General features: G+C 39.2%; 1 protein-coding gene across 2 annotated transcripts in view; it reads right to left on the reverse strand.

Annotated features, from left to right (window-relative positions):
* Window positions 1–869: 869 nt before the first annotated feature.
* setx (senataxin) overlaps window positions 870–20,234 on the reverse strand; it is a 37,188-nt gene continuing 17,823 nt past the window's right edge. The window contains exons 4-26 of one of the 2 annotated variants that reach the window (XM_016272757.1): window positions 17,684–17,793; window positions 17,384–17,603; window positions 16,686–16,796; window positions 16,429–16,603; window positions 15,444–15,537; window positions 11,966–15,337; window positions 10,139–10,235; window positions 9,824–9,991; window positions 9,518–9,741; window positions 8,526–8,678; window positions 8,256–8,412; window positions 8,074–8,175; window positions 7,879–7,991; window positions 7,705–7,776; window positions 6,990–7,139; window positions 6,634–6,741; window positions 5,727–5,902; window positions 5,523–5,615; window positions 3,326–3,418; window positions 3,068–3,229; window positions 2,274–2,369; window positions 2,103–2,190; window positions 870–2,006 (exon numbers count right to left, since the gene is read on the reverse strand). In XM_016272757.1, coding sequence (XP_016128243.1) covers window positions 1,506–2,006; window positions 2,103–2,190; window positions 2,274–2,369; window positions 3,068–3,229; window positions 3,326–3,418; window positions 5,523–5,615; window positions 5,727–5,902; window positions 6,634–6,741; window positions 6,990–7,139; window positions 7,705–7,776; window positions 7,879–7,991; window positions 8,074–8,175; window positions 8,256–8,412; window positions 8,526–8,678; window positions 9,518–9,741; window positions 9,824–9,991; window positions 10,139–10,235; window positions 11,966–15,337; window positions 15,444–15,537; window positions 16,429–16,603; window positions 16,686–16,796; window positions 17,384–17,603; window positions 17,684–17,793 — 6,635 coding nt within the window. In that variant the 3' untranslated portion in view covers window positions 870–1,505. The remainder of the gene's footprint in view (window positions 2,007–2,102; window positions 2,191–2,273; window positions 2,370–3,067; window positions 3,230–3,325; window positions 3,419–5,522; window positions 5,616–5,726; window positions 5,903–6,633; window positions 6,742–6,989; window positions 7,140–7,704; window positions 7,777–7,878; window positions 7,992–8,073; window positions 8,176–8,255; window positions 8,413–8,525; window positions 8,679–9,517; window positions 9,742–9,823; window positions 9,992–10,138; window positions 10,236–11,965; window positions 15,338–15,443; window positions 15,538–16,428; window positions 16,604–16,685; window positions 16,797–17,383; window positions 17,604–17,683; window positions 17,794–20,234) is intronic. The other variant, XM_016272758.1, reaches the window with a different exon arrangement.

Below are 20,234 nucleotides of genomic sequence, written 5' to 3' on the forward strand. Positions count from 1 at the left end.
TTTTGGCACCTGAAACTCCTTGACTTCAGATTTTACACAATAACCACTCCCTGTCTATATTACATGGCCAAACAACCGTTCCTTCAGATTAGTAATACTAATCATGCATTTAGCATTTGTGTCTTTTAATCACAGTATTGTTGTTGTCATTTTACAAAAGGAATAAGCCACTTGAGACTATGATAGCTTTGAGAAGTCATTTTACCACAATGAAATAAAACCATGGCCTTGAGTGGCTTATTGCAACTATTAAAAATAAATATTGAAAGATTGGGGTGAAGTGTTGATCCCCACGTATCTTAAGGAAAGACCACCAGAAATGACTCGTTAAAAAGACAACAAGCCTTAAGGGTGGTGGTACCATGGTACAGATGGTGACACTGTCGTATGTCAAGATATGCAATGGTACTGATTGATTAACATCCATGTACCACAGTATTCACCCATTTCAAGGTACTTGTATAAATTAATGAGGGGAAAAATAGACTACCATGATATGATTTAGTGGATCACTCACATATGCAGTATATCAAGAATAATGGTGGCACACCTGCAAAATCAATTTGTGCAGCGATTCTCATTATAGGAAAATAAAAAATCTAAAACATAAATGTAAAAAAAAAGGAACTTTTTTTTTTATTTCCTGTCTACAAAAAGTGCAACTGTACAAAACAAAGTCCTCTTCATACACTTTTGTAAAACTGGTCACACAAAAGATAAAACTCAAGTGAAAAAGCCACAGTAGCGGGTCGATCTCTCAGTCTACAGCTTGTATACTTCAACTGTACAATTTCAAACTTAACTCTCATTCACAACATGACATTTTATATTTGAAATTAAAATGTTAAGCAATAACTCTGGTTCTGTTCTTGGCCTTCTTTAACACCTCCTCCAGAATAATAGTGACTATAATCAAAGTTAACCGAAAAAAGAAAAAACAATTCTAACAGTCGGCTCAATCAAAAATAATTCAGTATGTCAAAAGTCAGTATAAAACAACCAGTGAAACACAAACGGCACTGCATTCATGCACAACACATTTACACACTGAATCCATCCCTGCAAAAATCTTTAAATCAATGTGACATTCAAATAAGTGAAACTATACAGCCTCAAACACCAACATTTTTTTATTTTTGAGCAAGTCCGACTGCTTTAGAAAGTGCAGTTATTGCATTAATATATATTTTTTGGAGACAAGCACAAGGTCCAAAAACCCAAAGCCTGTTGTACAGAACAAAACATCCCTCTTCATGCATAAAATAGTTCTTTATTGTTCATTTAGAAGCAAAATATGCTTAGAAAGAGATTAGGTAAGCAGTAAGCCCTGCCATCAAACTAATTTGTCAAGATAATTGTTAAGCCAATGCCTGAGAAAGAGACGTTTAACGACGACCCTTGTACATTGTGTGTTCTCAAAACATGGAGAAGAGGACATGAAGAAAAATCTCTCCCTGAATGCATTGCTGTGAAGCTTTAATGACATAAAAACAGGGATAATTCATTTATCTCCTGTGTCGTCTTGACGGTGAAGAACTGCGGTGTTTTGAAGAGTATCTGGAAGACTGGCCAGGACTTCTAGAGTCGGCTTCATATGAATTAGATCTGTTTGTTGAGTGGCGGGACTCTGGTAAGCCCCGCCCATCTCTGTCCGGTCTCTGTTCTCTGATTGGCCGGCGCTCTGCAAACCGTGGGTCTGTGGGCCTGTCGCTCATCTGTGGGTTATTAGGGCATTCCAAGGGTATTAGCCGTGGCATAGGCACGTTGCTCGTGTCACGTTGAGGGTGGGGCGCAGGGGCGGGGTCCGTTTCCACAGGTGCATGTGTAACAGGTGAGGCCACAGGGCTTGGTTTCCCGACTGGGGGATAAGAGAGACTGCGGGTCGGCGGCTCTCGTTCTTGTTTAAGAATCTGCTGGGCGTCCCTTTCAAAATCGTTTTGCATTGTTTTGATGATAGTTTTACGTATCCAAGCATCCTCAATCAATGCTCCCCAATCACTTTGTTCCTGCAGAAATGCATTATTAAAACATCATTAAAAGCGCTTAGAAATACACAACAGCACCTCTTGCGGTGGGTCGAGACAAACAAATGTATATGTTACCCTGAGTGTGCGTATATGTCCCAGTATAAAGAGACTAAATCTGGCTCTGGTGATGGTCACATTCATTCTCTGCCGATTTCCAACAAACCTTAAAAAGTAAGAAGCAATGCAATATTTGAACCAGAAACTTGAACAGTCTAGTTGATTGATATATAGGCTATGTACACTTACCCAATGGAGCCCATTTCACTGCTGGCTCTCACACAAGACACAATGATGCAGTCCATTTCTCTGCCCTGAAAGCCATCGACTGTATCGACTTCAACCCTAAAACACAATTACACGTTATTCAACTGTACATAAAGTTTACACGCACTACCGGTCAAAAAGGTTTGGAATATTATGATTTTGTAATGTTTTTTTTTCCCTTTTCTAAAGAAGTCTATTATGTTCACCAAGGTTGCATTTATTTGATGAAAAATACAGTAAGACAATAATATCGTGCAATAATACTACAATTTAAAAGAACTATTTTCTATGTGAATAAATTGTAAAATGTAATTTATTCCTGTAATGCAAAGCTGCATTTTCAGCATCACATCATCCTTCAAAATCATTCTAATAGGCTGATTTGTTGCTCATTTATCAATAATAGTTCTTATTACTATAAACGTTGCAAAGATAATAAAATGTTGATATTTTGTTTTAATATTAAATTTCATATTTTTGTAAAAATGCTGATGTGACATTGAAGACCAGATTAATGGCTGCTGACAAATTGCGTGACAACTTTATCAAACAAATGCAGACTTCACAAGGACTTCTTTAAAAAAAAAAAAAAAACTCAATGTTTGACAGGTAGTTATAAGATTATTTAAAAAAATTGGTTCAAAAATAGAACCATAGATACAAAAGTTCATTTCTAATTATTTCTTGTGGCAATCTGCAATAAAGTTGTTTTTAGAAGTTTCATTTTGATGAACGATTATGAAAAGCTTAAGTGAAGTTGCACACTGAACACTCACTGAAGTTGCTTGTTGTTGATGCCTGAACCCCTGACGGCATCCAGTATGCGTCGTTTCTGAGCATTGTAGGGTGTGATGACGCCCACTCGCACTGACTGCTTCTCGCCCAGCAGCTTCAACAGCAGCAAGACCAGCTTGACTTCTTTGTGATTGGAAAATGAACTGACCAGCGGAGAAACACAATAAATTAACTGTTCAGACACATGTAGTAAAAAAAAGTTAAGTCCACCTTCCCACCCATATTCCTCCATTTCTTACTCTCTCTCCTTCTTCTCTATCCCATCCGTCACGTCGAACACTTTGTAGGGCTTGAAGGGCCAGCTGAGGGAACAGCGTTTCTGAGCGGTCTCACTGAGGGACAAAAGGACACAAATAAGAAGTCCATATTTATACTTGATGACCTTGGGTGCAAATTTTAGATTTGTTTGCCACACAATCCAGATGAATTACCAGCTAAAAATACTCTGAAAAAATTTTAATATTTAAAAATATTTAAATATATACATTTTTCCCGATAAATGGCATGGAGAATTTTTTTGCACAACTAAATTGTGCTTTTGTGACTGTTAGAACAAGATTAACACGGAAGTCACAGACAAAACATAAAAAAAAAAAAACTCAAGCAGCATTAGCATGAAGCTATTTCACAGAATGCAGTGTTAAATTTCAAGGCCTAGTCACACCAAGAGAGAGTATTTGCTCCATCTTTTCAACTAACCAGTGCTAGTTTAGTATCATTTTTATGCCATTTTAGTTTTGTTAAAATTTAATTCGATTTGATCTTTATAACTTCAATTTTCATTTTTGTTATTTTTTATATAAATTTTTTCCCCATTTCAGTTTTAATTTAAATTATTTTAGTACTTATTTTAGAATTAAACTAAATGAAAAGAAAAGTTCCCATGGAAACTAGCCAATTTATTTTATTTCACGATACAAGTTTTTCTTTTTCTTTTTCTTTATAGTTTACGATAATTCTGCTGCAAAACAAGATAAAATATTGCCACACAATCCAGATGAATTACCAGCTAAAAATACTCTGAAAAAATTTTAATATTTAAAAATATTTAAATATATACATTTTTCCCGATAAATGGCATGGAGAATTTTTTTGCACAACTAAATTGTGCTTTTGTGACTGTTAGAACAAGATTAACACGGAAGTCACAGACAAAACATAAAAAAAAAAAAACTCAAGCAGCATTACCATGAAGCTATTTCACAGAATGCAGTGTTAAATTTCAAGGCCTAGTCACACCAAGAGAGAGTATTTGCTCCATCTTTTCAACTAACCAGTGCTAGTTTAGTATCATTTTTATGCCATTTTAGTTTTTGTTAAAATTTAATTCGATTCGATCTTTATAACTTCAATTTTCATTTTTGTTATTTTTTATTTGAGATTAAATTTTTATATAAATTTTTTCCCCATTTCAGTTTTAATTTAAATTATTTTAGTACTTATTTTAGAATTAAACTAAATGAAAAGAAAAGTTCCCATGGAAACTAGCCAATTTATTTTATTTCACGATACAAGTTTTTCTTTTTCTTTTTCTTTATAGTTTACGATAATTCTGCTGCAAAACAAGATAAAATACCTTCTTTAAAATACACTTCTATTATTGTCATATATACCATTAACTGAATATTCATATAAATCTCACCATCACTGGGTTCCGCCAACTACTTTACAGGTTGCATAACAATATCACAGTTGGATTGTGACTGAAACTGCATCAAAAATGCCAGAGATGCCCAGCAAGTCTGCAAAAGCACACTTCACCTTTCATAAAGCACATGAATAATTTAAGCGGTTTTTCGCATGGCTCGGTGAATGCACCTTTCATCTGCGATTTATGTAGCATTTTCAATTTATTCTCGGTATGAATAGACCTTCACAGCAAAGTGGGAGTCAATTAGTACTTATTTTAGAATTAAACTGAATGAAAAGAAAAGTTCCCATGGAAACTAGCCAATTTATTTTATTTCACGATACAAGTTTTTCTTTTTCTTTATAGTTTACGATAATTCTGCTGCAAAACAAGATAAAATACCTTCTTTAAAATACACTTCTATTATTGTCATATATACCATTAACTGAATATTCATATAAATCTCACCATCACTGGGTTCCGCCAACTACTTTACAGGTTGCATAACAATATCACAGTTGGATTGTGACTGAAACTGCATCAAAAATGTCAGAGATGCCCAGCAAGTCTGCAAAAGCACACTTCACCTTTCATAAAGCACATGAATAATTTAAGCGGTTTTTCGCATGGCTCGATGAATGCACCTTTCATCTGCGATTTATGTTGCATTTTCAATTTATTCTCGGTATGAATAGACCTTCACAGCAAAGTGGGAGTCAATCAGTGTCAGTGGAACATGTTTCTTGAGATCTGCAGACCATGGTTTAGTTTGCAGTTAGCAGCTCACTATGTTGTTGAGCACTCACCACAAGCACGGTCCTCTCAGTGACCTGAGGAGTCTTAATTCAGACTCCGTTATAGGTGTCTGCTCCTGATCATACTGCCTGCACTGCCCCTGCCTACACATCATAAACATGAAGAGTCTGATTGCAGAACACGGTCTTCTCTCTCCCTCTCTACTCATGCCACAAGTGGAAACGTTCCAAACTAACAAGGAGCTGGGTGCGTACCAGTCATCCTTAAGAGCGCTGTTGTAGATGTACTTGGAGGGGAATTCACAGATGTCCGGGTGCATGCGGTACTGCACGCTGAGCAGGAGGATTGGAGAGAGTCGCGGGTTTGACTGATAAAGGCTTTTGCATAACCGTGCCATAAGAGACTGGTCGTAGCCAAACTCCTTTGCTTTCTGTTAAAACACACACACACAAAATAAATTCAAATCATGCACAAAACGAATGATACATTTTTTTGTTACTTACTTATAACCCTTATGCTGTTCTGAAAACCCCTTTAACTAATTTGGTGTGTGGCGTGTCAAAATGACTGGCCTACAAAAAAAAATAAAAAATTAAAAGGGGCTTATAAATCCCTCATTATGCTCTATTATTACCAAATACTAGATGAAAACATTTCATCAACTTAATACAAAGCCGGTGCAGAGATAGATCATAGGTCTCAATTATCTAAGCTTATGCACATTAGTTTTTGAGTGAACATTAAAAAAAAAATTCAAATAAAAAATAAAAGTTATTGGATTTTTTTTGCAATGTTCACTCAAAAACAGGTGTATAAGCTCAGATCAATGAGGCCTACGACCAATCAGTTCCAAAACGAAATACAAAACCTGTTCTAATTGAAAGAAAACAAGCAAATCAAAAGATTGAATCCATTATTTACAAAAAAAATTTTTTTTTTAAGAATTTGTTATACCATGTGTGAGTATAACGGTAGTAATTTTGTCCATTAACTAGCATTTTCAGGGGGGAAAAAATAAAAACATTAAATGACCGAGACACATAAGGGTTAATGCCATAATTTACAACACAAATCTAAAAAGACACAGAAAATCCTAACCATTTATGTGTTTAGATTTGGATGTAATACAAATACTCTATGACTAATATGGTGGGTTACTACCTGAGAGACAACTGTTGGTGGAAGCTGGTTGGGATCACCGACAAGGATTACAGCAGCACTTCGGTACAGCATGGGGATCAGAGTCTCAGTTTCTTTAGCCTGACTAGCCTACAAAAGTGCAGAGACAAACAAAGCGGCTTTGAAATATGGTTGTTGGGAGTATTAGTGCGTTTATAATAATGATAATATAAACATTAAGTAGTTTTCTTTCATCGTGTTGTCTTTCGCACTAGCAGTAATAAGAGATTCAATTCATCGATAAATGATGGTAAGTGCAATTGTAATTGTACTACTTTTGTATTCAACCAAATAAAAACACATTTCACGGAATGACAAACTAGAAGAGATTTTGGTACCTCATCAATGATGACGCAGCTAAATGGTTCATGTCCGAGACGACGGAAGGCATTCTCGAGGACAATACTTCCACTGGTGCTGAGCGTGCAGCAGATCACATGAGCGTTTTGCAGCACAAGAGCTTGACTCTCCTGTCGCCTGCTGCGACACTAAGAAAGAGACAAGAGGTACGTTTGTTTGTGGGAGTATTATAAGTATTGTTCGTTTACTATGGTCATAGTAAACTATGGAACTCTATACCACTGGCACTAAGGACATTAACCTCACGCTCTGTATTTAAATCACAACTCAAAACCTACTTGTTTACCCAATACTATCAGTCATAACATGTTCTTTAGACACTCTCCTCATCCTATACTACCAGCTATAATTCTCTCTATAATAGTATTTTCGTTCTGTGTATTTTTTGTTGCATTTACTATTCTTTGTTTGTTACTTATTGACATTATCCTTTTTCTGTTATTACTTATACTATGTTATGTATATCTGTTTCCAGTACATAATTGTACCATGATATGCAACTGCAATCATGTCTATCCCTGGGCTGGGCAAATGTCCACTGTCCACTTAATTTGATTAATTGATTGTGAAATGACTGTTTATGATTATGTGAATTGACAGTTTTGTACAGTGTCCTTGAGCTTGGGAAAGGCGCTATATAAATGAACATATTATTATTGTGAAACCTGAATGTGAACAAATGTGACCGTTTACCGCTTTAATCTGCCGACTCAGTCCTTCTCTCTCTTTCAGAAGCTGCTTCTTCTGCTCCATCAACGTCTTGAACTGTCAACCAACACATTAAGTTAATTCGACACAGCATTACAACAAAACTAAATGTGATATCTATATTCTGTCTTTTAGAAACTTGTGTGGAAGATGCATTACCTCAAAAGAATCCTTATTGGTTTTTGCACATCGCTGGGAGAGATTTTCAACAATTTGTTCCAGTTGCTCTTTCCGCCTGTGTATGTCAGCTTCTGCAGTTTGCTGAGCTCGCTCTACACACAAACACCTTATACATTAAAACCACATGCACATACATTAACTCGTGAATTGTAAATGCATGAATTTCTCCCTCACGTGCTCTAGCTTTAGTCTGGTGGTCGAGGCTGAAAGGTTTTAATGACTTCGAGATGGTCCTTTCACTTCCCAATCGTACCAGGTTTATGTCACCGCAGTTACCTGTACACAAAAGTGTTGCGAGACATGCTTTAATGTGACAGTATATGGCATGCATGCTTTTTTTAGTTGTCAATGTGTACCTTGAGGTGCGTTGATGTTTTGGCATTTCTCTTTAAAGATCAAAATTACTTTCTTCATCAGACTGTCGATGGCAGCGTTAGAGGGAGCACAGAGAAGAACTCGTGTCCGTCGAGACTTGGAGTGAAGGTTCCCCGAAGGAGCAGCCCTGTTAGTATCCTGACCAGATAACCACACACAAAACACACTCAGCTGCAGTTGCTGATTAAGGTGTCCTTGAGAGCATGCACAGTAGGCAGGAATAAAGATACATTCAGACAAAAAAAAAATACCGAAGATAGTAGTTTGTACAACAGGCCACCAATTGCTTTACTTTTCCCGGTTCCTGGAGGACCATGGATAAGGAGAAATTTTGGGGTCTTCTGTGTTCTGTTTATCATAGCAAGACCGCAAGCTATTGCTCTTGCTTGGTCCCTGTTGAACTCCTGGAATGCGAAGGAAGGAAGGGCAAGAGAAAGAACAAGCAAAAGAGTGAAGGAAAAAAAGGGAAAGAGAGTACAGGAAAGAAAGGGGCAAAATAATAACGTGGGATTAAAATCAGGTTCACTTATTGGACTGACACATTCATCCCACAAAAGGTCCTCTAGCTCAAACATGAACAAGAATAGTTGTCTAGGATTGTATTTTGTCCCAAAACATATACTACAAGTAGGTGAATTTGGAAAATGCACTGCATATTTGGTTTGCACCCCTTATCTGACAAGCCCAGTTACATTTCCTGGAACTCTCTGTCTCGCGGGTTTCACAATAATAGACATGGAATGTCGACATATACGTAAAGCGATCGAAAGAACGGAAAGGAGGACTAAGAATCTCTAACGACAACTGGCAGTGCTACATTTGCTACAAGTGCCTGCACTTCAGCGTCCGTCCATCTATCGCTGTTCTCCATACTTGCGAAATAAGTTGACAATGTTTACAGTATGTTCACACCAATCATGTAAAATCATTTAAATCATGGTGGGTGAGGGCGTCTTCATACGCGTTTGGCCAATCAATGTCTACTTATGTCACGATTAGTACCAGTTGTGCTGGTTAGACCCTGCTCCGGAGTAGGAGCTAATTTGGTTCTTGAAAAAGGCAGTCCGGTACTAATATCGCACCCAGTTCCGGTGGTGCGAAAACGCCCAAAAGTGGGTAGTTCCACAATTAGTTCTGGTACTATAAAAAGGTTCCTGCGGTGCGAAAGGCCCTAAAATGTGCAATGCTGTAAGTCCCTAGGACCAGGATTAGGAACCACTGCTTCAGATAAACCCAAACTCACTGGTGAATCCAGGTCCGGTGGGCTATCCAGAGTGTGCGTGAAATAAGACACATGTGGAGCAAGAAGAGGACGCAACATTGGTCCATTCCGCAGCAAACACAGCGCACGGAACTCCCGGAATATGCTGATCAATGATCCAATAACTTCACAGAGCACAGGTTGGGAATTTCCCGAAGATATATTACTACGTGTCTGAATCGTCAAGTTTAGAATTGGCCTGGAACCTGAGGATGGACAGAGTAATGAGACGGAGGACATAAATGTACACAATTCTTATTAATGACAGCACAACAAGCACAACCGGACCTCTGTTGGAAACGCTGGACCGAGACACATAGCCAAAATGAGGATGTGGTTCATGGAAACTAGGTTCATCGTGGGCATATGACCCAGTGTTGTCAGGCAACCAAAGTAGCACAAGGTCATCTTCTTTTGGGTACAGTTGTTTTATATCAGTTTCCTGAGAAATGTTTGCTACAAAAAAAAAGAAAAGTAAAACTTTATGAAATGGTTTATGTTTGAAAGGATACTCCCCAACTGTAACAGCTAAAGATTTTAACTGTATCAGAATTCACTTTACTGAACATCAGAAGGTTAACTGCCACACATGGCTGGACTTACCTGTGAAGCTGGCACTAGCTGTGCGATTGCTGTATTCTATACCCTGGACTGTTAGGTTAAGCTTGACTCTGCCCTCTTTGAGCCATTCACTCGCCATCTGTATAAATTGTAATTGGTTAACATTAACACTGGTACTAAATGTCAAATTAATAATAGAAGCAAGACAAAAACTAATTAAAGGGATAGTTCACCCAAAAATGGAAATTCTGTCATTAATTACTCACCCTCATGTCATTCCAAACCTGCAAGACCGTTCGGAACACAAATTAAGATATTTTTGATGAAATTCTAGATCTTTCTGACTCTGCATAGACAGCAACGCAACAGACATATTCAAGGCCCAGAAAGGTCGTAAGAACATCTTTAAAATAGTCCATATGACATCAGTGGTTCAACATTAATTTTATGAAGCTGTGAGAGTACTTTGTGCACAAAGAAAAAAATAACTTCATTCAACAATTTCTTCTCTTCCGTGTCAGTCTTTAATAGCCGCTTTTCCACTGTCGGGCCAGTGCAAGCCAGTGTTTTAAAAGGGCTGGGCGGGGCTAATAGCCTCGGACTTGTAGCACCGAGCTCAAAATCACGCTGCGTTTCCACCGTTGGGCCAGAACCTCCGCTGGCTTCACTAAAACACGCCCTTTACACGCCTCTCAGGAACAACATCACGCTACCCTATCATTTCACCAACAAATAGAAGCTATAATAAAACTAATAAGAAATAAGTCACTGGAACTAGCGCGATCACAAAACCAACATGATAAAATGCATGCTTTGTTAAAGATTTAAATCCAAAAGCATCTATGTTTAACGATAAGTGATACATTGAGCATATAATGAATTAATTTATCAGGATTGAAAATTAGTCACACAGAAATAAAACGGTATGAACCGTTATTTTACAAAAGAAAGAGGACACATATCCTACTTATTCAGTCGAATCGGTTTCTGTTTATTTGTAGTCACAGTATACATCATATTTTATACATCATCATATATATTTTTTCCATCAAAAATACGACCCGAGTAGCAGAGGGAGCAACCAAACAAAAAGCATCATTATATATGACATACGCAAAGCTAAAGTCTCAAGGCGAGACTTATGACAGATAAAATATGTTATAAATAAATATACGATTGTGATAGAGAATGAGAAGCTGACATTTGATTTCTTCAAGGTTTTTGTCGGGCTAAAAAACCCTGGCTGTTGGCCCAGAGGAAGCACCAACGAGGCACGATCAAGCCCCGGAAGTGATGGTGGAAACGTGACTGGCCCTGACACTGCACACCCGCTTTTGGCCCGACAGTGGAAACGCGACTAATGTGCGTTCACGGGAGTATCACATGCGGTCTGGTGCTGCTGACACAGAAGACAGCACTCTGACGTAGAACACGCATGCAGGGGTCGTGGTACTCTCGTGAACGCACATCGAAGACCGACACGGAAGATAATTCTTTTTTTAATAAAGTCATTATTTTTGTTTTCTTTGTGCACATAAAAGTATTCTCATATTCTTTATAAAATTAAGGTTGAACCACTGATGGCACATGGACTATTTTAACAATGTCCTTACAACCTTTCTGGGCCTTGAACATGTCAGTTGCGTTGCTATCTAGGCAGGGTCAGAAAGCTCTTGGATTTCATCAAAAATATCTTAATTTGTGTTCTGAAGATGAATGAATGTCTTACTAGCCTGGAACAACATGAGGGTGAGTAATTAATGACAGAATTTAAATTTTTGGGTGAAAAGCTTACCCTTTAATTGTATAAGATTCAGTCCTAATTACATCCAAGTATTTAAGCATTACAGAAATAAGATGTAGTCCCACCTCTTCAAATGCATTAATTAGCAGCAGGGGGTAAAACGTGTTGAAGTACTCCAGGTAGCTAGGAAACTGAACTGGCACTTTCTTCAGCGGTAGTTGGCACAGATCATGTGGACTCCCAAATGCTTTGTAATTGTCAAGCATCCTATATTCCCATTTAAGGATTGCTTGGGTCAAGATTGAAAGGTCAAACATCGGGCTTTGATCCATCGTGGGTACTGGTTTGTTAACTGGAGCCTCAGGTCTTTGGTATACCTTGTAAGATGGTGGCTCTGAGGTGGAGCTTATTTTAGAACTAGTGACCAACTCGGGAGCATATGGAGCATGTTGTGAAGGAAGTGGCTTTGGGAGTTGTGGAGGATGGAGAGGTTGAAATGTTTTTGGAGGTGGCATTGCTGGAGGCAGTCGGGGAATCTTCGCTTTCGCAACATTCGCAGCAGGAGGAGGCTTGGCTTCTTTTTCCATTTCAAGGACAAGCGAGGCACTGCGGGAGCTGGGGGTGTATATTTTTGTGGTAGAAGGTTTGGTCTTTTTCTGAGACATAGGTGACATGCCAGGCTTCACGAACAAATGATCATCATTTCCACCAATAGGAGTCTGAATAGGTTTAGGTGTCAAGCTTGGCCCTGGGGTATCTGACTCACTATCTGTATCAATGTCCATGTCAATAGGATCTCTCTGGGTAAGAAAGAGTTCTTCCTCATTTTCTTCATCAAACTGCTCCATTTGAGAGCACAGTTCCATGTCGGTGGGTTCCATCTGAGTGAGGAACATCCATTCTTCATCATCCTCCTGAGTAGGTTTTTCTTTTTCCATGTTGACATCAGCAGTCTCACTGGCTTGGAAATACTTGGATTCTATTCTCTTATTATTTCCAGCCCCATCACCTGTAGAATTGGTTCCTGATGAAGCCTTTTCATTATCCCGCTGATGGTCAGGATCTGGCTGAGGACAGGGAAAGATATCACCAGACCCGCTGCTTGCAACTGTAAGTTTCGGTAAGTGCACTTCACCTGGCTGATTGATCTTTGTTGGTTTGGGAGCTAATGTCATGATGGCTCCTGTTGCTGGCCTCTGATGCTTCTCACGACTTTGCTTGAAAAACTGAATATCTTGTGATCCCAGAAGTTTCTTGTTGCCTTTTACGATGCGTTTCTGTGAAGAAGTCTTAGTGGCTTGACGCACTCGCCTTGTCTTCTGTTGTGGTTCCACCTGCACTTTCTGACCATGACACCTCAGTTTAGCAACACAATCCAGGGAGCGCTGAGAAAGTTCAAAAGCTTTCCTTTCCTTCTTTTTTAATCCCAAACGCTCTGCTTTTGATTCTGGCTCAGCAACCTTACGCACCTTCTTTGGGGGAACAATTGCAGGGGTATCACTTGAACTGGGGGCAGAAAAATAAGGTGAGGAAACAGAGCTGCAGGATGGAGAGGAAGATGATATACCACATGAGGATGGAGTAGTTGAAGAGGAAGGTTCCTCTACGTCCTGAGATGTGGAGCTGCGTTTCAAATGGTGGCGTCTGATTTTTTGAGCATGGGCATTAATTATCAATGGCTTTTTAGGCTGCTTCTTATCAGATGGAGTTGTTTTTGTGCTTTTAACCAGTTTTGGTTTGGCAAATGTATCCCAGCTTTCTGCAGTACTGGATGCTTTGGACAGTGACGATGCACATGAATCCACTGGCTCTTGTGGCTGATGCTGTTCTCTGATCTTATCTTCTGCTTGCTGACAAGCCCTCTCAATGTCTTCATCTGGAATTAGTTCGGTCTCTGAACTTGATGGAGATGCTTCATGAGGAGCTTCATCCACCTGTGGTTTGAGTAGTTGGTCCGATTTGGGCTTCTTCGTCAAGTCTGACGCATCAAAATCGGAATCATCCCAGGCAGACGCCACATATTGCTGGGTCTCAAACTCAAAGACCTGTGATTCACTGAGATCATCATAATCACGACCGGGACTCTCAGACAAGACACAAACTTCTGGAGACCTCAGGATGTCATTTGGCCTTTCATCATTATCAGAATCATCATCAGAGATAACAATGGTACTGGACTCCACATTTTCCTTTGAGGTGCCCATGGACCGGTTACAAGTTTTTCCAACAGCCCTACTGTCAACTTCGGAGTCGCTAGATTCAACTTTGAGGATAGATTTTGTCAGACGAACCAGTTTAATATCAAGGGGTTCATCGTCATCCTCCTCCTCCTCAACAGCTCCAAAACCACATTCCTCTTTAGCTGATTTTAAGGACTCACTAGGCTTTTGTTTGGCAATGGCTTTGATCTTTGACAAATTCTGGTTATCATTTAATCTGGATTGATTTTCCTGCACTCTTCCCAGATCTGGTTTAATGCGTTCCAACTGAACAACTGGACTCAGCTGTGAAATTGACACTGGGTCAAGTGTTTCCTTCTTAGCCTTTATGATATCCTCAAGACCGCTGCACAAATCCTCATCCAAGTTCCAATTTCTATAATTCCAAATTGACTCGTCTTTGATAAAACCAGATTCATCTCCTGCTCTGCTCGGACCTGCCTCCTGGTCCTCATGTTGTTTCTGATTTAGGGTTGGCACTGAATTTCTGGAAATAACAGTATTTGTAGCTGCCTCCACTGATGGTGCACATGGTGGTGGAAAAACAGAGAGTGGAGAAGCAGGTCTTTCTGGCATTGACCGGACAACTCTTAACAAACACTTCTGAAGCTCATTAGATTCAGAACGTGTTAGATTCCATCGTTTGTTTGTAACTCCACGCAACTGCTTGCTAAGCAAATTCAAAAAGTGGGTCGCGCTTGGGACAGATCTCCTTATCCCTTCTTTTAGCAGCAGTCGAATCAGTTTCATGCAGTCAGCAATTATGGCACCATTGCCTCGTCCAGATGCAGGCAGTCTTCCAACTATCCCAAGGTTGTATGAGGTTGAACTGACTCCGTGAATCCCACCCATCCTCTCTGGTGGTCCATGAGTTTCATCTGATTGGATGATGCACAAGACAATCTCTCCCACCCACTTGTGGGCACAGCGAGAAAGTATTCCCATTCGTCCTTCAGTAGAGTGTAGCTTAACAGTTTGAATAAGGATACGAGTGAAGAACTCGGTCACTTTATCGCACACACTCGTCTGTCCGGTTAGCATGTGGCGATTTTCTCGTATCTTATCACAAAGATAGTGGATGACTTCACTAATATAGGAAGCGTTGAGCTCTGGAAGTTCCATTATGGAACGGACAAATGGAATGAACCACAGAAAAGTGCTTCCGTATACACGCATGCTCTGGCCCATTTCAGAATCAAGCACGGTGATCAGGGACTGCATATCCTCATAGATCACATAGTTGCTGGAAACACCACTGTTGGATGACGAACCAGATGCCTACACGATGAACAGAAGGAAAAACAGTATTCAGCTTTTTCCTAACAAAGAGTGCAGGAAATGTTTGTTGCATAAAGAGAATGCGGTGTCAAAACAGAAATCTTACTTGGTTTGGTTTTTCTGAGGCATAACAGTCATACACCATCTGACTGCAGGTCACCATATTGTCATCATATTCAGGTTCCACTTTAACCATCCCGCTGTGCATAAAAAAAAATTTATTAAATAACTTCTCACAAAACCCTACATTACTAAGCACTTTCTGCCAACAAAAGTTCCACCAAACATGGCATTTCACAGCAGCCATTTATGGTCCAAATGGCACCACTTGAACCATTTGCCTTGTCAAATAATGGGCAGGTTCACTGAATCAGAAATTAAAAAGAACTGTTTTTGAAGGTATGTGCTGATCTTCACTGTTAAGGTGCTGCATTTTGCAGCTAGTATAGATGTAATTTTTTATATGCAGGAGCAATGCATTTGAAATGGAATCATTACACTTTAAGTCTTTTTTTGGTTTGTTTTTAATTAAGGATCTGTGGGAATAGTGCTACATTTTAATTATGTGTTTAAAATTGCAGCTGTCGTGGCTTCTGCCGACCCTGTGAAAAATCCCTCCCAATGTCTTGGAGTTTTAATGCCAGAGATGGATTTTATTATCAGAAAGATAATATTTCACATGCCCTTTTATACAGGTTTACAAGGCCAAGTCAATACACTGCATATATGACACTATTGTTTATCCACTTTTTGCCCCAACCTATATGTTCTCACAAGATGACAGAACAAAAGAGGCCTCAGTTTATCACGTCAGCACAAGATCACCACATGTTTTCTCTTAATGGCACCTCATCACATGAGCACACAGTTAAACACATGACTATAATAGTAGAATAACGAAGTACCTCACTGCATTTGAAAATAAGTTGTGATAGCCTTTTGATGAGTCACGTTTACGGCAGATCCATAATGAGAAGCAGTGCAATGCGTGTACTACATGGCTGCATTTTTGAATTACTGCATTTGTTCTATGCAATGTCTACAATTCAGCATGCCATCAAATCTTTTCAATAAATTCAAGATTTTTTTACCCCATGGTTTTTTGCCGGATGCTTCTAATTTCCGCAACATAGCTGGCTGCTCCGGTGATTGTCTGGAATGCTGTATTAGGGTCAACCTGACCCCAGATCTTAGAACCAAGTCGGTCCAGAATTACCATAAAACAGTGGAGGGCTGGCCAGAATGGGTCAGAAGCTGGGTTATCCTCTGAAAAACATAAGTGGACCACTTTTAATCTATTGCATCTCATCACATCATGAAAAGCTCATGACCACTACCATTTACATACCATTTTTCAACCCATCCATTGTGTTGAGTATGCAAAGCGGTATGTTAATCTGTCCCATGAACAGAGAGTCCATTGCCTCCGCACTGAGCTGCGTTAGTAACATACAGATACCTGTAGGGCACAAAAGAGATTCACTTTAAAAAAGTGACATCACACTCACCAAGGGATGAACAATGAGAACCAGTTGCCAATTCCAGGTCAAACTGACACCACAACATATTCAAGTGCTATACGACAAGTTTCCAGATTAACATGCACCCGAATAGGGCACTGTGCAACACTTATTTTACAGTAGGTAGACACTAGAGCAATCCACCTAGCCCCCTGAATTTCTAATCCCATTCCTTTCTTTCAAAGATCCAGTTTCTATATTAACTTTCCCTGCCATTGACTGAATTTTATGGCAATCCATGTTTTGTTTTTTGTCTTCTTCACTCGTAGGGGTGCTATTACGCATCAAAATAAAAATGGCAAATAAAACGTCAAACCCATTAAGAGGTATAGGACAGTGCAAACTTTGGGTTGTCAGAAAAAATGCTGGCAGGAAAAAAGTTAACTGCAGGATGGTGAGATCTTTGTCAAGAGCAGAGGAATGACTGCTGTCCAGCTAGAGCGAGAAACCAAAATATCTCAAATTGTAGAAGTAACAAAAGGAACGGGCATCATAAAGAGGATTTGGAGAAAACTAATAAACAGACCTAGCCAGTAGTTCTTCTTGTTTTGCGAGTCATAGAGGTGAGAGGGGAGCGTTTGTATGACGCCCCCTGCATAAGACTCTTGATCCAAATCTGGAAAGTTCAAAGACATTCCAAGCTCAATGACATAAAACATGCAGGAGAAAATCTCTTGAAGGTCATAGTAGGCGTCCCTGTCCACACTCTTCATGGTCTTTGCTGTATCGATTGCCCAGCGGCGCACCTGGAGTGGAAAGGTGGAGTAAGAACAAGATTACCAAAAGAGGACCAGCCTAACAAGATATGGCTTTTTGACTGAATTACCTGTTCGTTGGGATGAACGAGAAGCAGATATATTCCTTGATACTTCTCGAACACAGACAAAGACTGCTTCATATCCTGCAACTTACACAAGGCCTTTACCACCAAATCACCTGTGGAGAAAGAAAAGAATATGTAGAAAAGCACTAAAATCACACTTGTTATTATAAGCTTTGGTTGTGATAAGTAAATTGTCAAATATTTCTGAACGACAGCCAAAAAATATAATTAAGTGCCATCTGCATTGGATGCTTGTATCACCCTGTCAGTGTTTATTTTTAAAATAACGACTAGCTGACTCTACATTATTTTCAACATTTTGTCATCTGACTTTCTGATTGCCGTGTATTTCTACTGTTGACTATTTATGCCACTACAATTTCCCTTGAGTGATAATTTACTCCATAATCAACATTTAATAACGTGAAACCACATGGCTAGCTTGTTATCAAGCTCTTTGGCACCTTTATTACTAGAGGATTAGGAATAGAACAGAAGAAAATATAAATGGACCAGACAACAAAGCCGAGATGCCAGCTGACCATCTGAATTGGCCTCTTTCCAAGCTTCCATTCTCATACTTTATCATAAGTCTCATACGTTATCAGTCACTGTCCAATAAGCATATAGCTCAGGCTTTTATACATGTTACTCCCGTTGCTTTTCACAATTATTTATTAGCTCTCTTGATTCTTCTTTAATAGCCTACTGGTTTGTTTTTAAAGATAACTTTTTTTATTTAACCCTCTCCAGGTGCTCAGAGGTCCCAGAGGCATATACAGGTGCATCTCAATAAATTAGAATGTCGTGGAAAAGTTCTTTTATTTCAGTAATTCAACTCAAATTGTGAAACTCGTGTATTAAATAAATTCTATTCACACAGACTGAAGTAGTTTAAGTCTTTGGTTCTTTTAATTGTGATGATTTTGGCTCATATTTAACAAAAACCCACCAATTCACTATCTCAACAAATTAGAATACTTCATAAGACCAATAAAAAAAACATTTTTAGTGAATTGTTGGCCTTCTGGAAAGTATGTTCATTTACTGTACATGTACTCAATACTTGGTTGGGCCTCCTTTTGCTTTAATTACTGCCTCAATTCGGCGTGGCATGGAGGTGATCAGTTTGTGGCACTGCTGAGGTGGTATGGAAGCCCAGGTTTCTTTGACAGTGGCCTTCAGCTCATCTGCATTTTTTGGTCTCTTGTTTCTAATTTTCCTCTTGACAATACCCCATAGATTCTCTATGGGGTTCAGGTCTGGTGAGTTTGCTGGCCAGTCAAGCACACCAACACCATGGTCATTTAACCAACTTTTGGTGCTTTTGGCAGTGTAGGCAGGTGCCAAATCCTACTGGAAAATGAAATCAGCATCTTCAAAAAGCTGGTCAGCAGAAGGAAGCATGAAGTGCTCCAAAATTTCTTGGTAAACGGGTGCAGAGACGTTTTTAAAAAACACAATGGACCAACACCAGCAGATGACATTGCACCCCAAATCATCACAGACTGTGGAAACTTAACACTGGACTTCAAGCAACTTGGGCTATGAGCTTCTCCACCCTTCCTCCAGACTCTAGGACCTTGGTTTCCAAATGAAATACAAAACTTGCTCTCATCTGAAAAGAGGACTTTGGACCACTGGGCAACAGTCCAGTTCTTCTTCTCCTTAGCCCAGGTAAGACGCCTCTGACATTGTCTATGGTTCAGGAGTGGCTTAACAAGAGGAATACGACAACTGTAGCCAAATTCCTTGACACGTCTGCAATTAAAAGAACCAAAGACTTAAACTACTTCAGTCTGTGTGAATAGAATTTATTTAATACACGAGTTTCACAATTTGAGTTGAATTACTGAAATAAAAGAACTTTTCCACGACATTCTAATTTATTGAGATGCACCTGTATATTACACATGAGCTATCGAGATTTTAATAATCCTTTGCATGCAGTGTACACATTCCTCATTTTTGCACCCTTCACCAGGGGCGTCGCTAAGGGGGGAAGTTAGGACGATTCTAAGGGCTCACGCACGTTTTCACTTGTTGAGATAGTGAATTGGTGGGTTTTTGTGAAATGTGAGCCAAAATCATCACAATTAAAAGAACCAAAGACTTAAACTACTTCAGTCTGTGTGAATAGAATTTATTTAATACACGAGTTTCACAATTTGAGTTGAATTACTGAAATAAAAGAACTTTTCCACGACATTCTAATTTATTGAGATGCACCTGTATATTGCACATGAGCTATCGAGATTTTAATAATCCTTTGCATGCAGTGTACACATTCCTCATTTTTGCACCCTTCACCAGGGGCGTCGCTAAGGGGGGAAGTTAGGACGATTCTAAGGGCTCACGCACGTTTTCACACACAATTATCTACAGTGTATGAAGCTAAAGGTTTTCGGGTTAATGTTCATAATGTAGAACATTTTTAACATTGTATGCTGTATGTGCATAGGTAGCTAGCAAACAAGGAATACAGCTGTTAAGCTAATAGTCACATTAGCCGAGTAAGATCATGATTGATAAATGTTGGATACTGCTGGAAATG

This window comes from Sinocyclocheilus grahami, unplaced genomic scaffold (assembly GCF_001515645.1).
Source record: "Sinocyclocheilus grahami isolate Dianchi unplaced genomic scaffold, SAMN03320097.WGS_v1.1 scaffold73.1, whole genome shotgun sequence".
In the NCBI taxonomy this organism is placed as follows: Eukaryota; Metazoa; Chordata; class Actinopteri; order Cypriniformes; family Cyprinidae; genus Sinocyclocheilus; species Sinocyclocheilus grahami.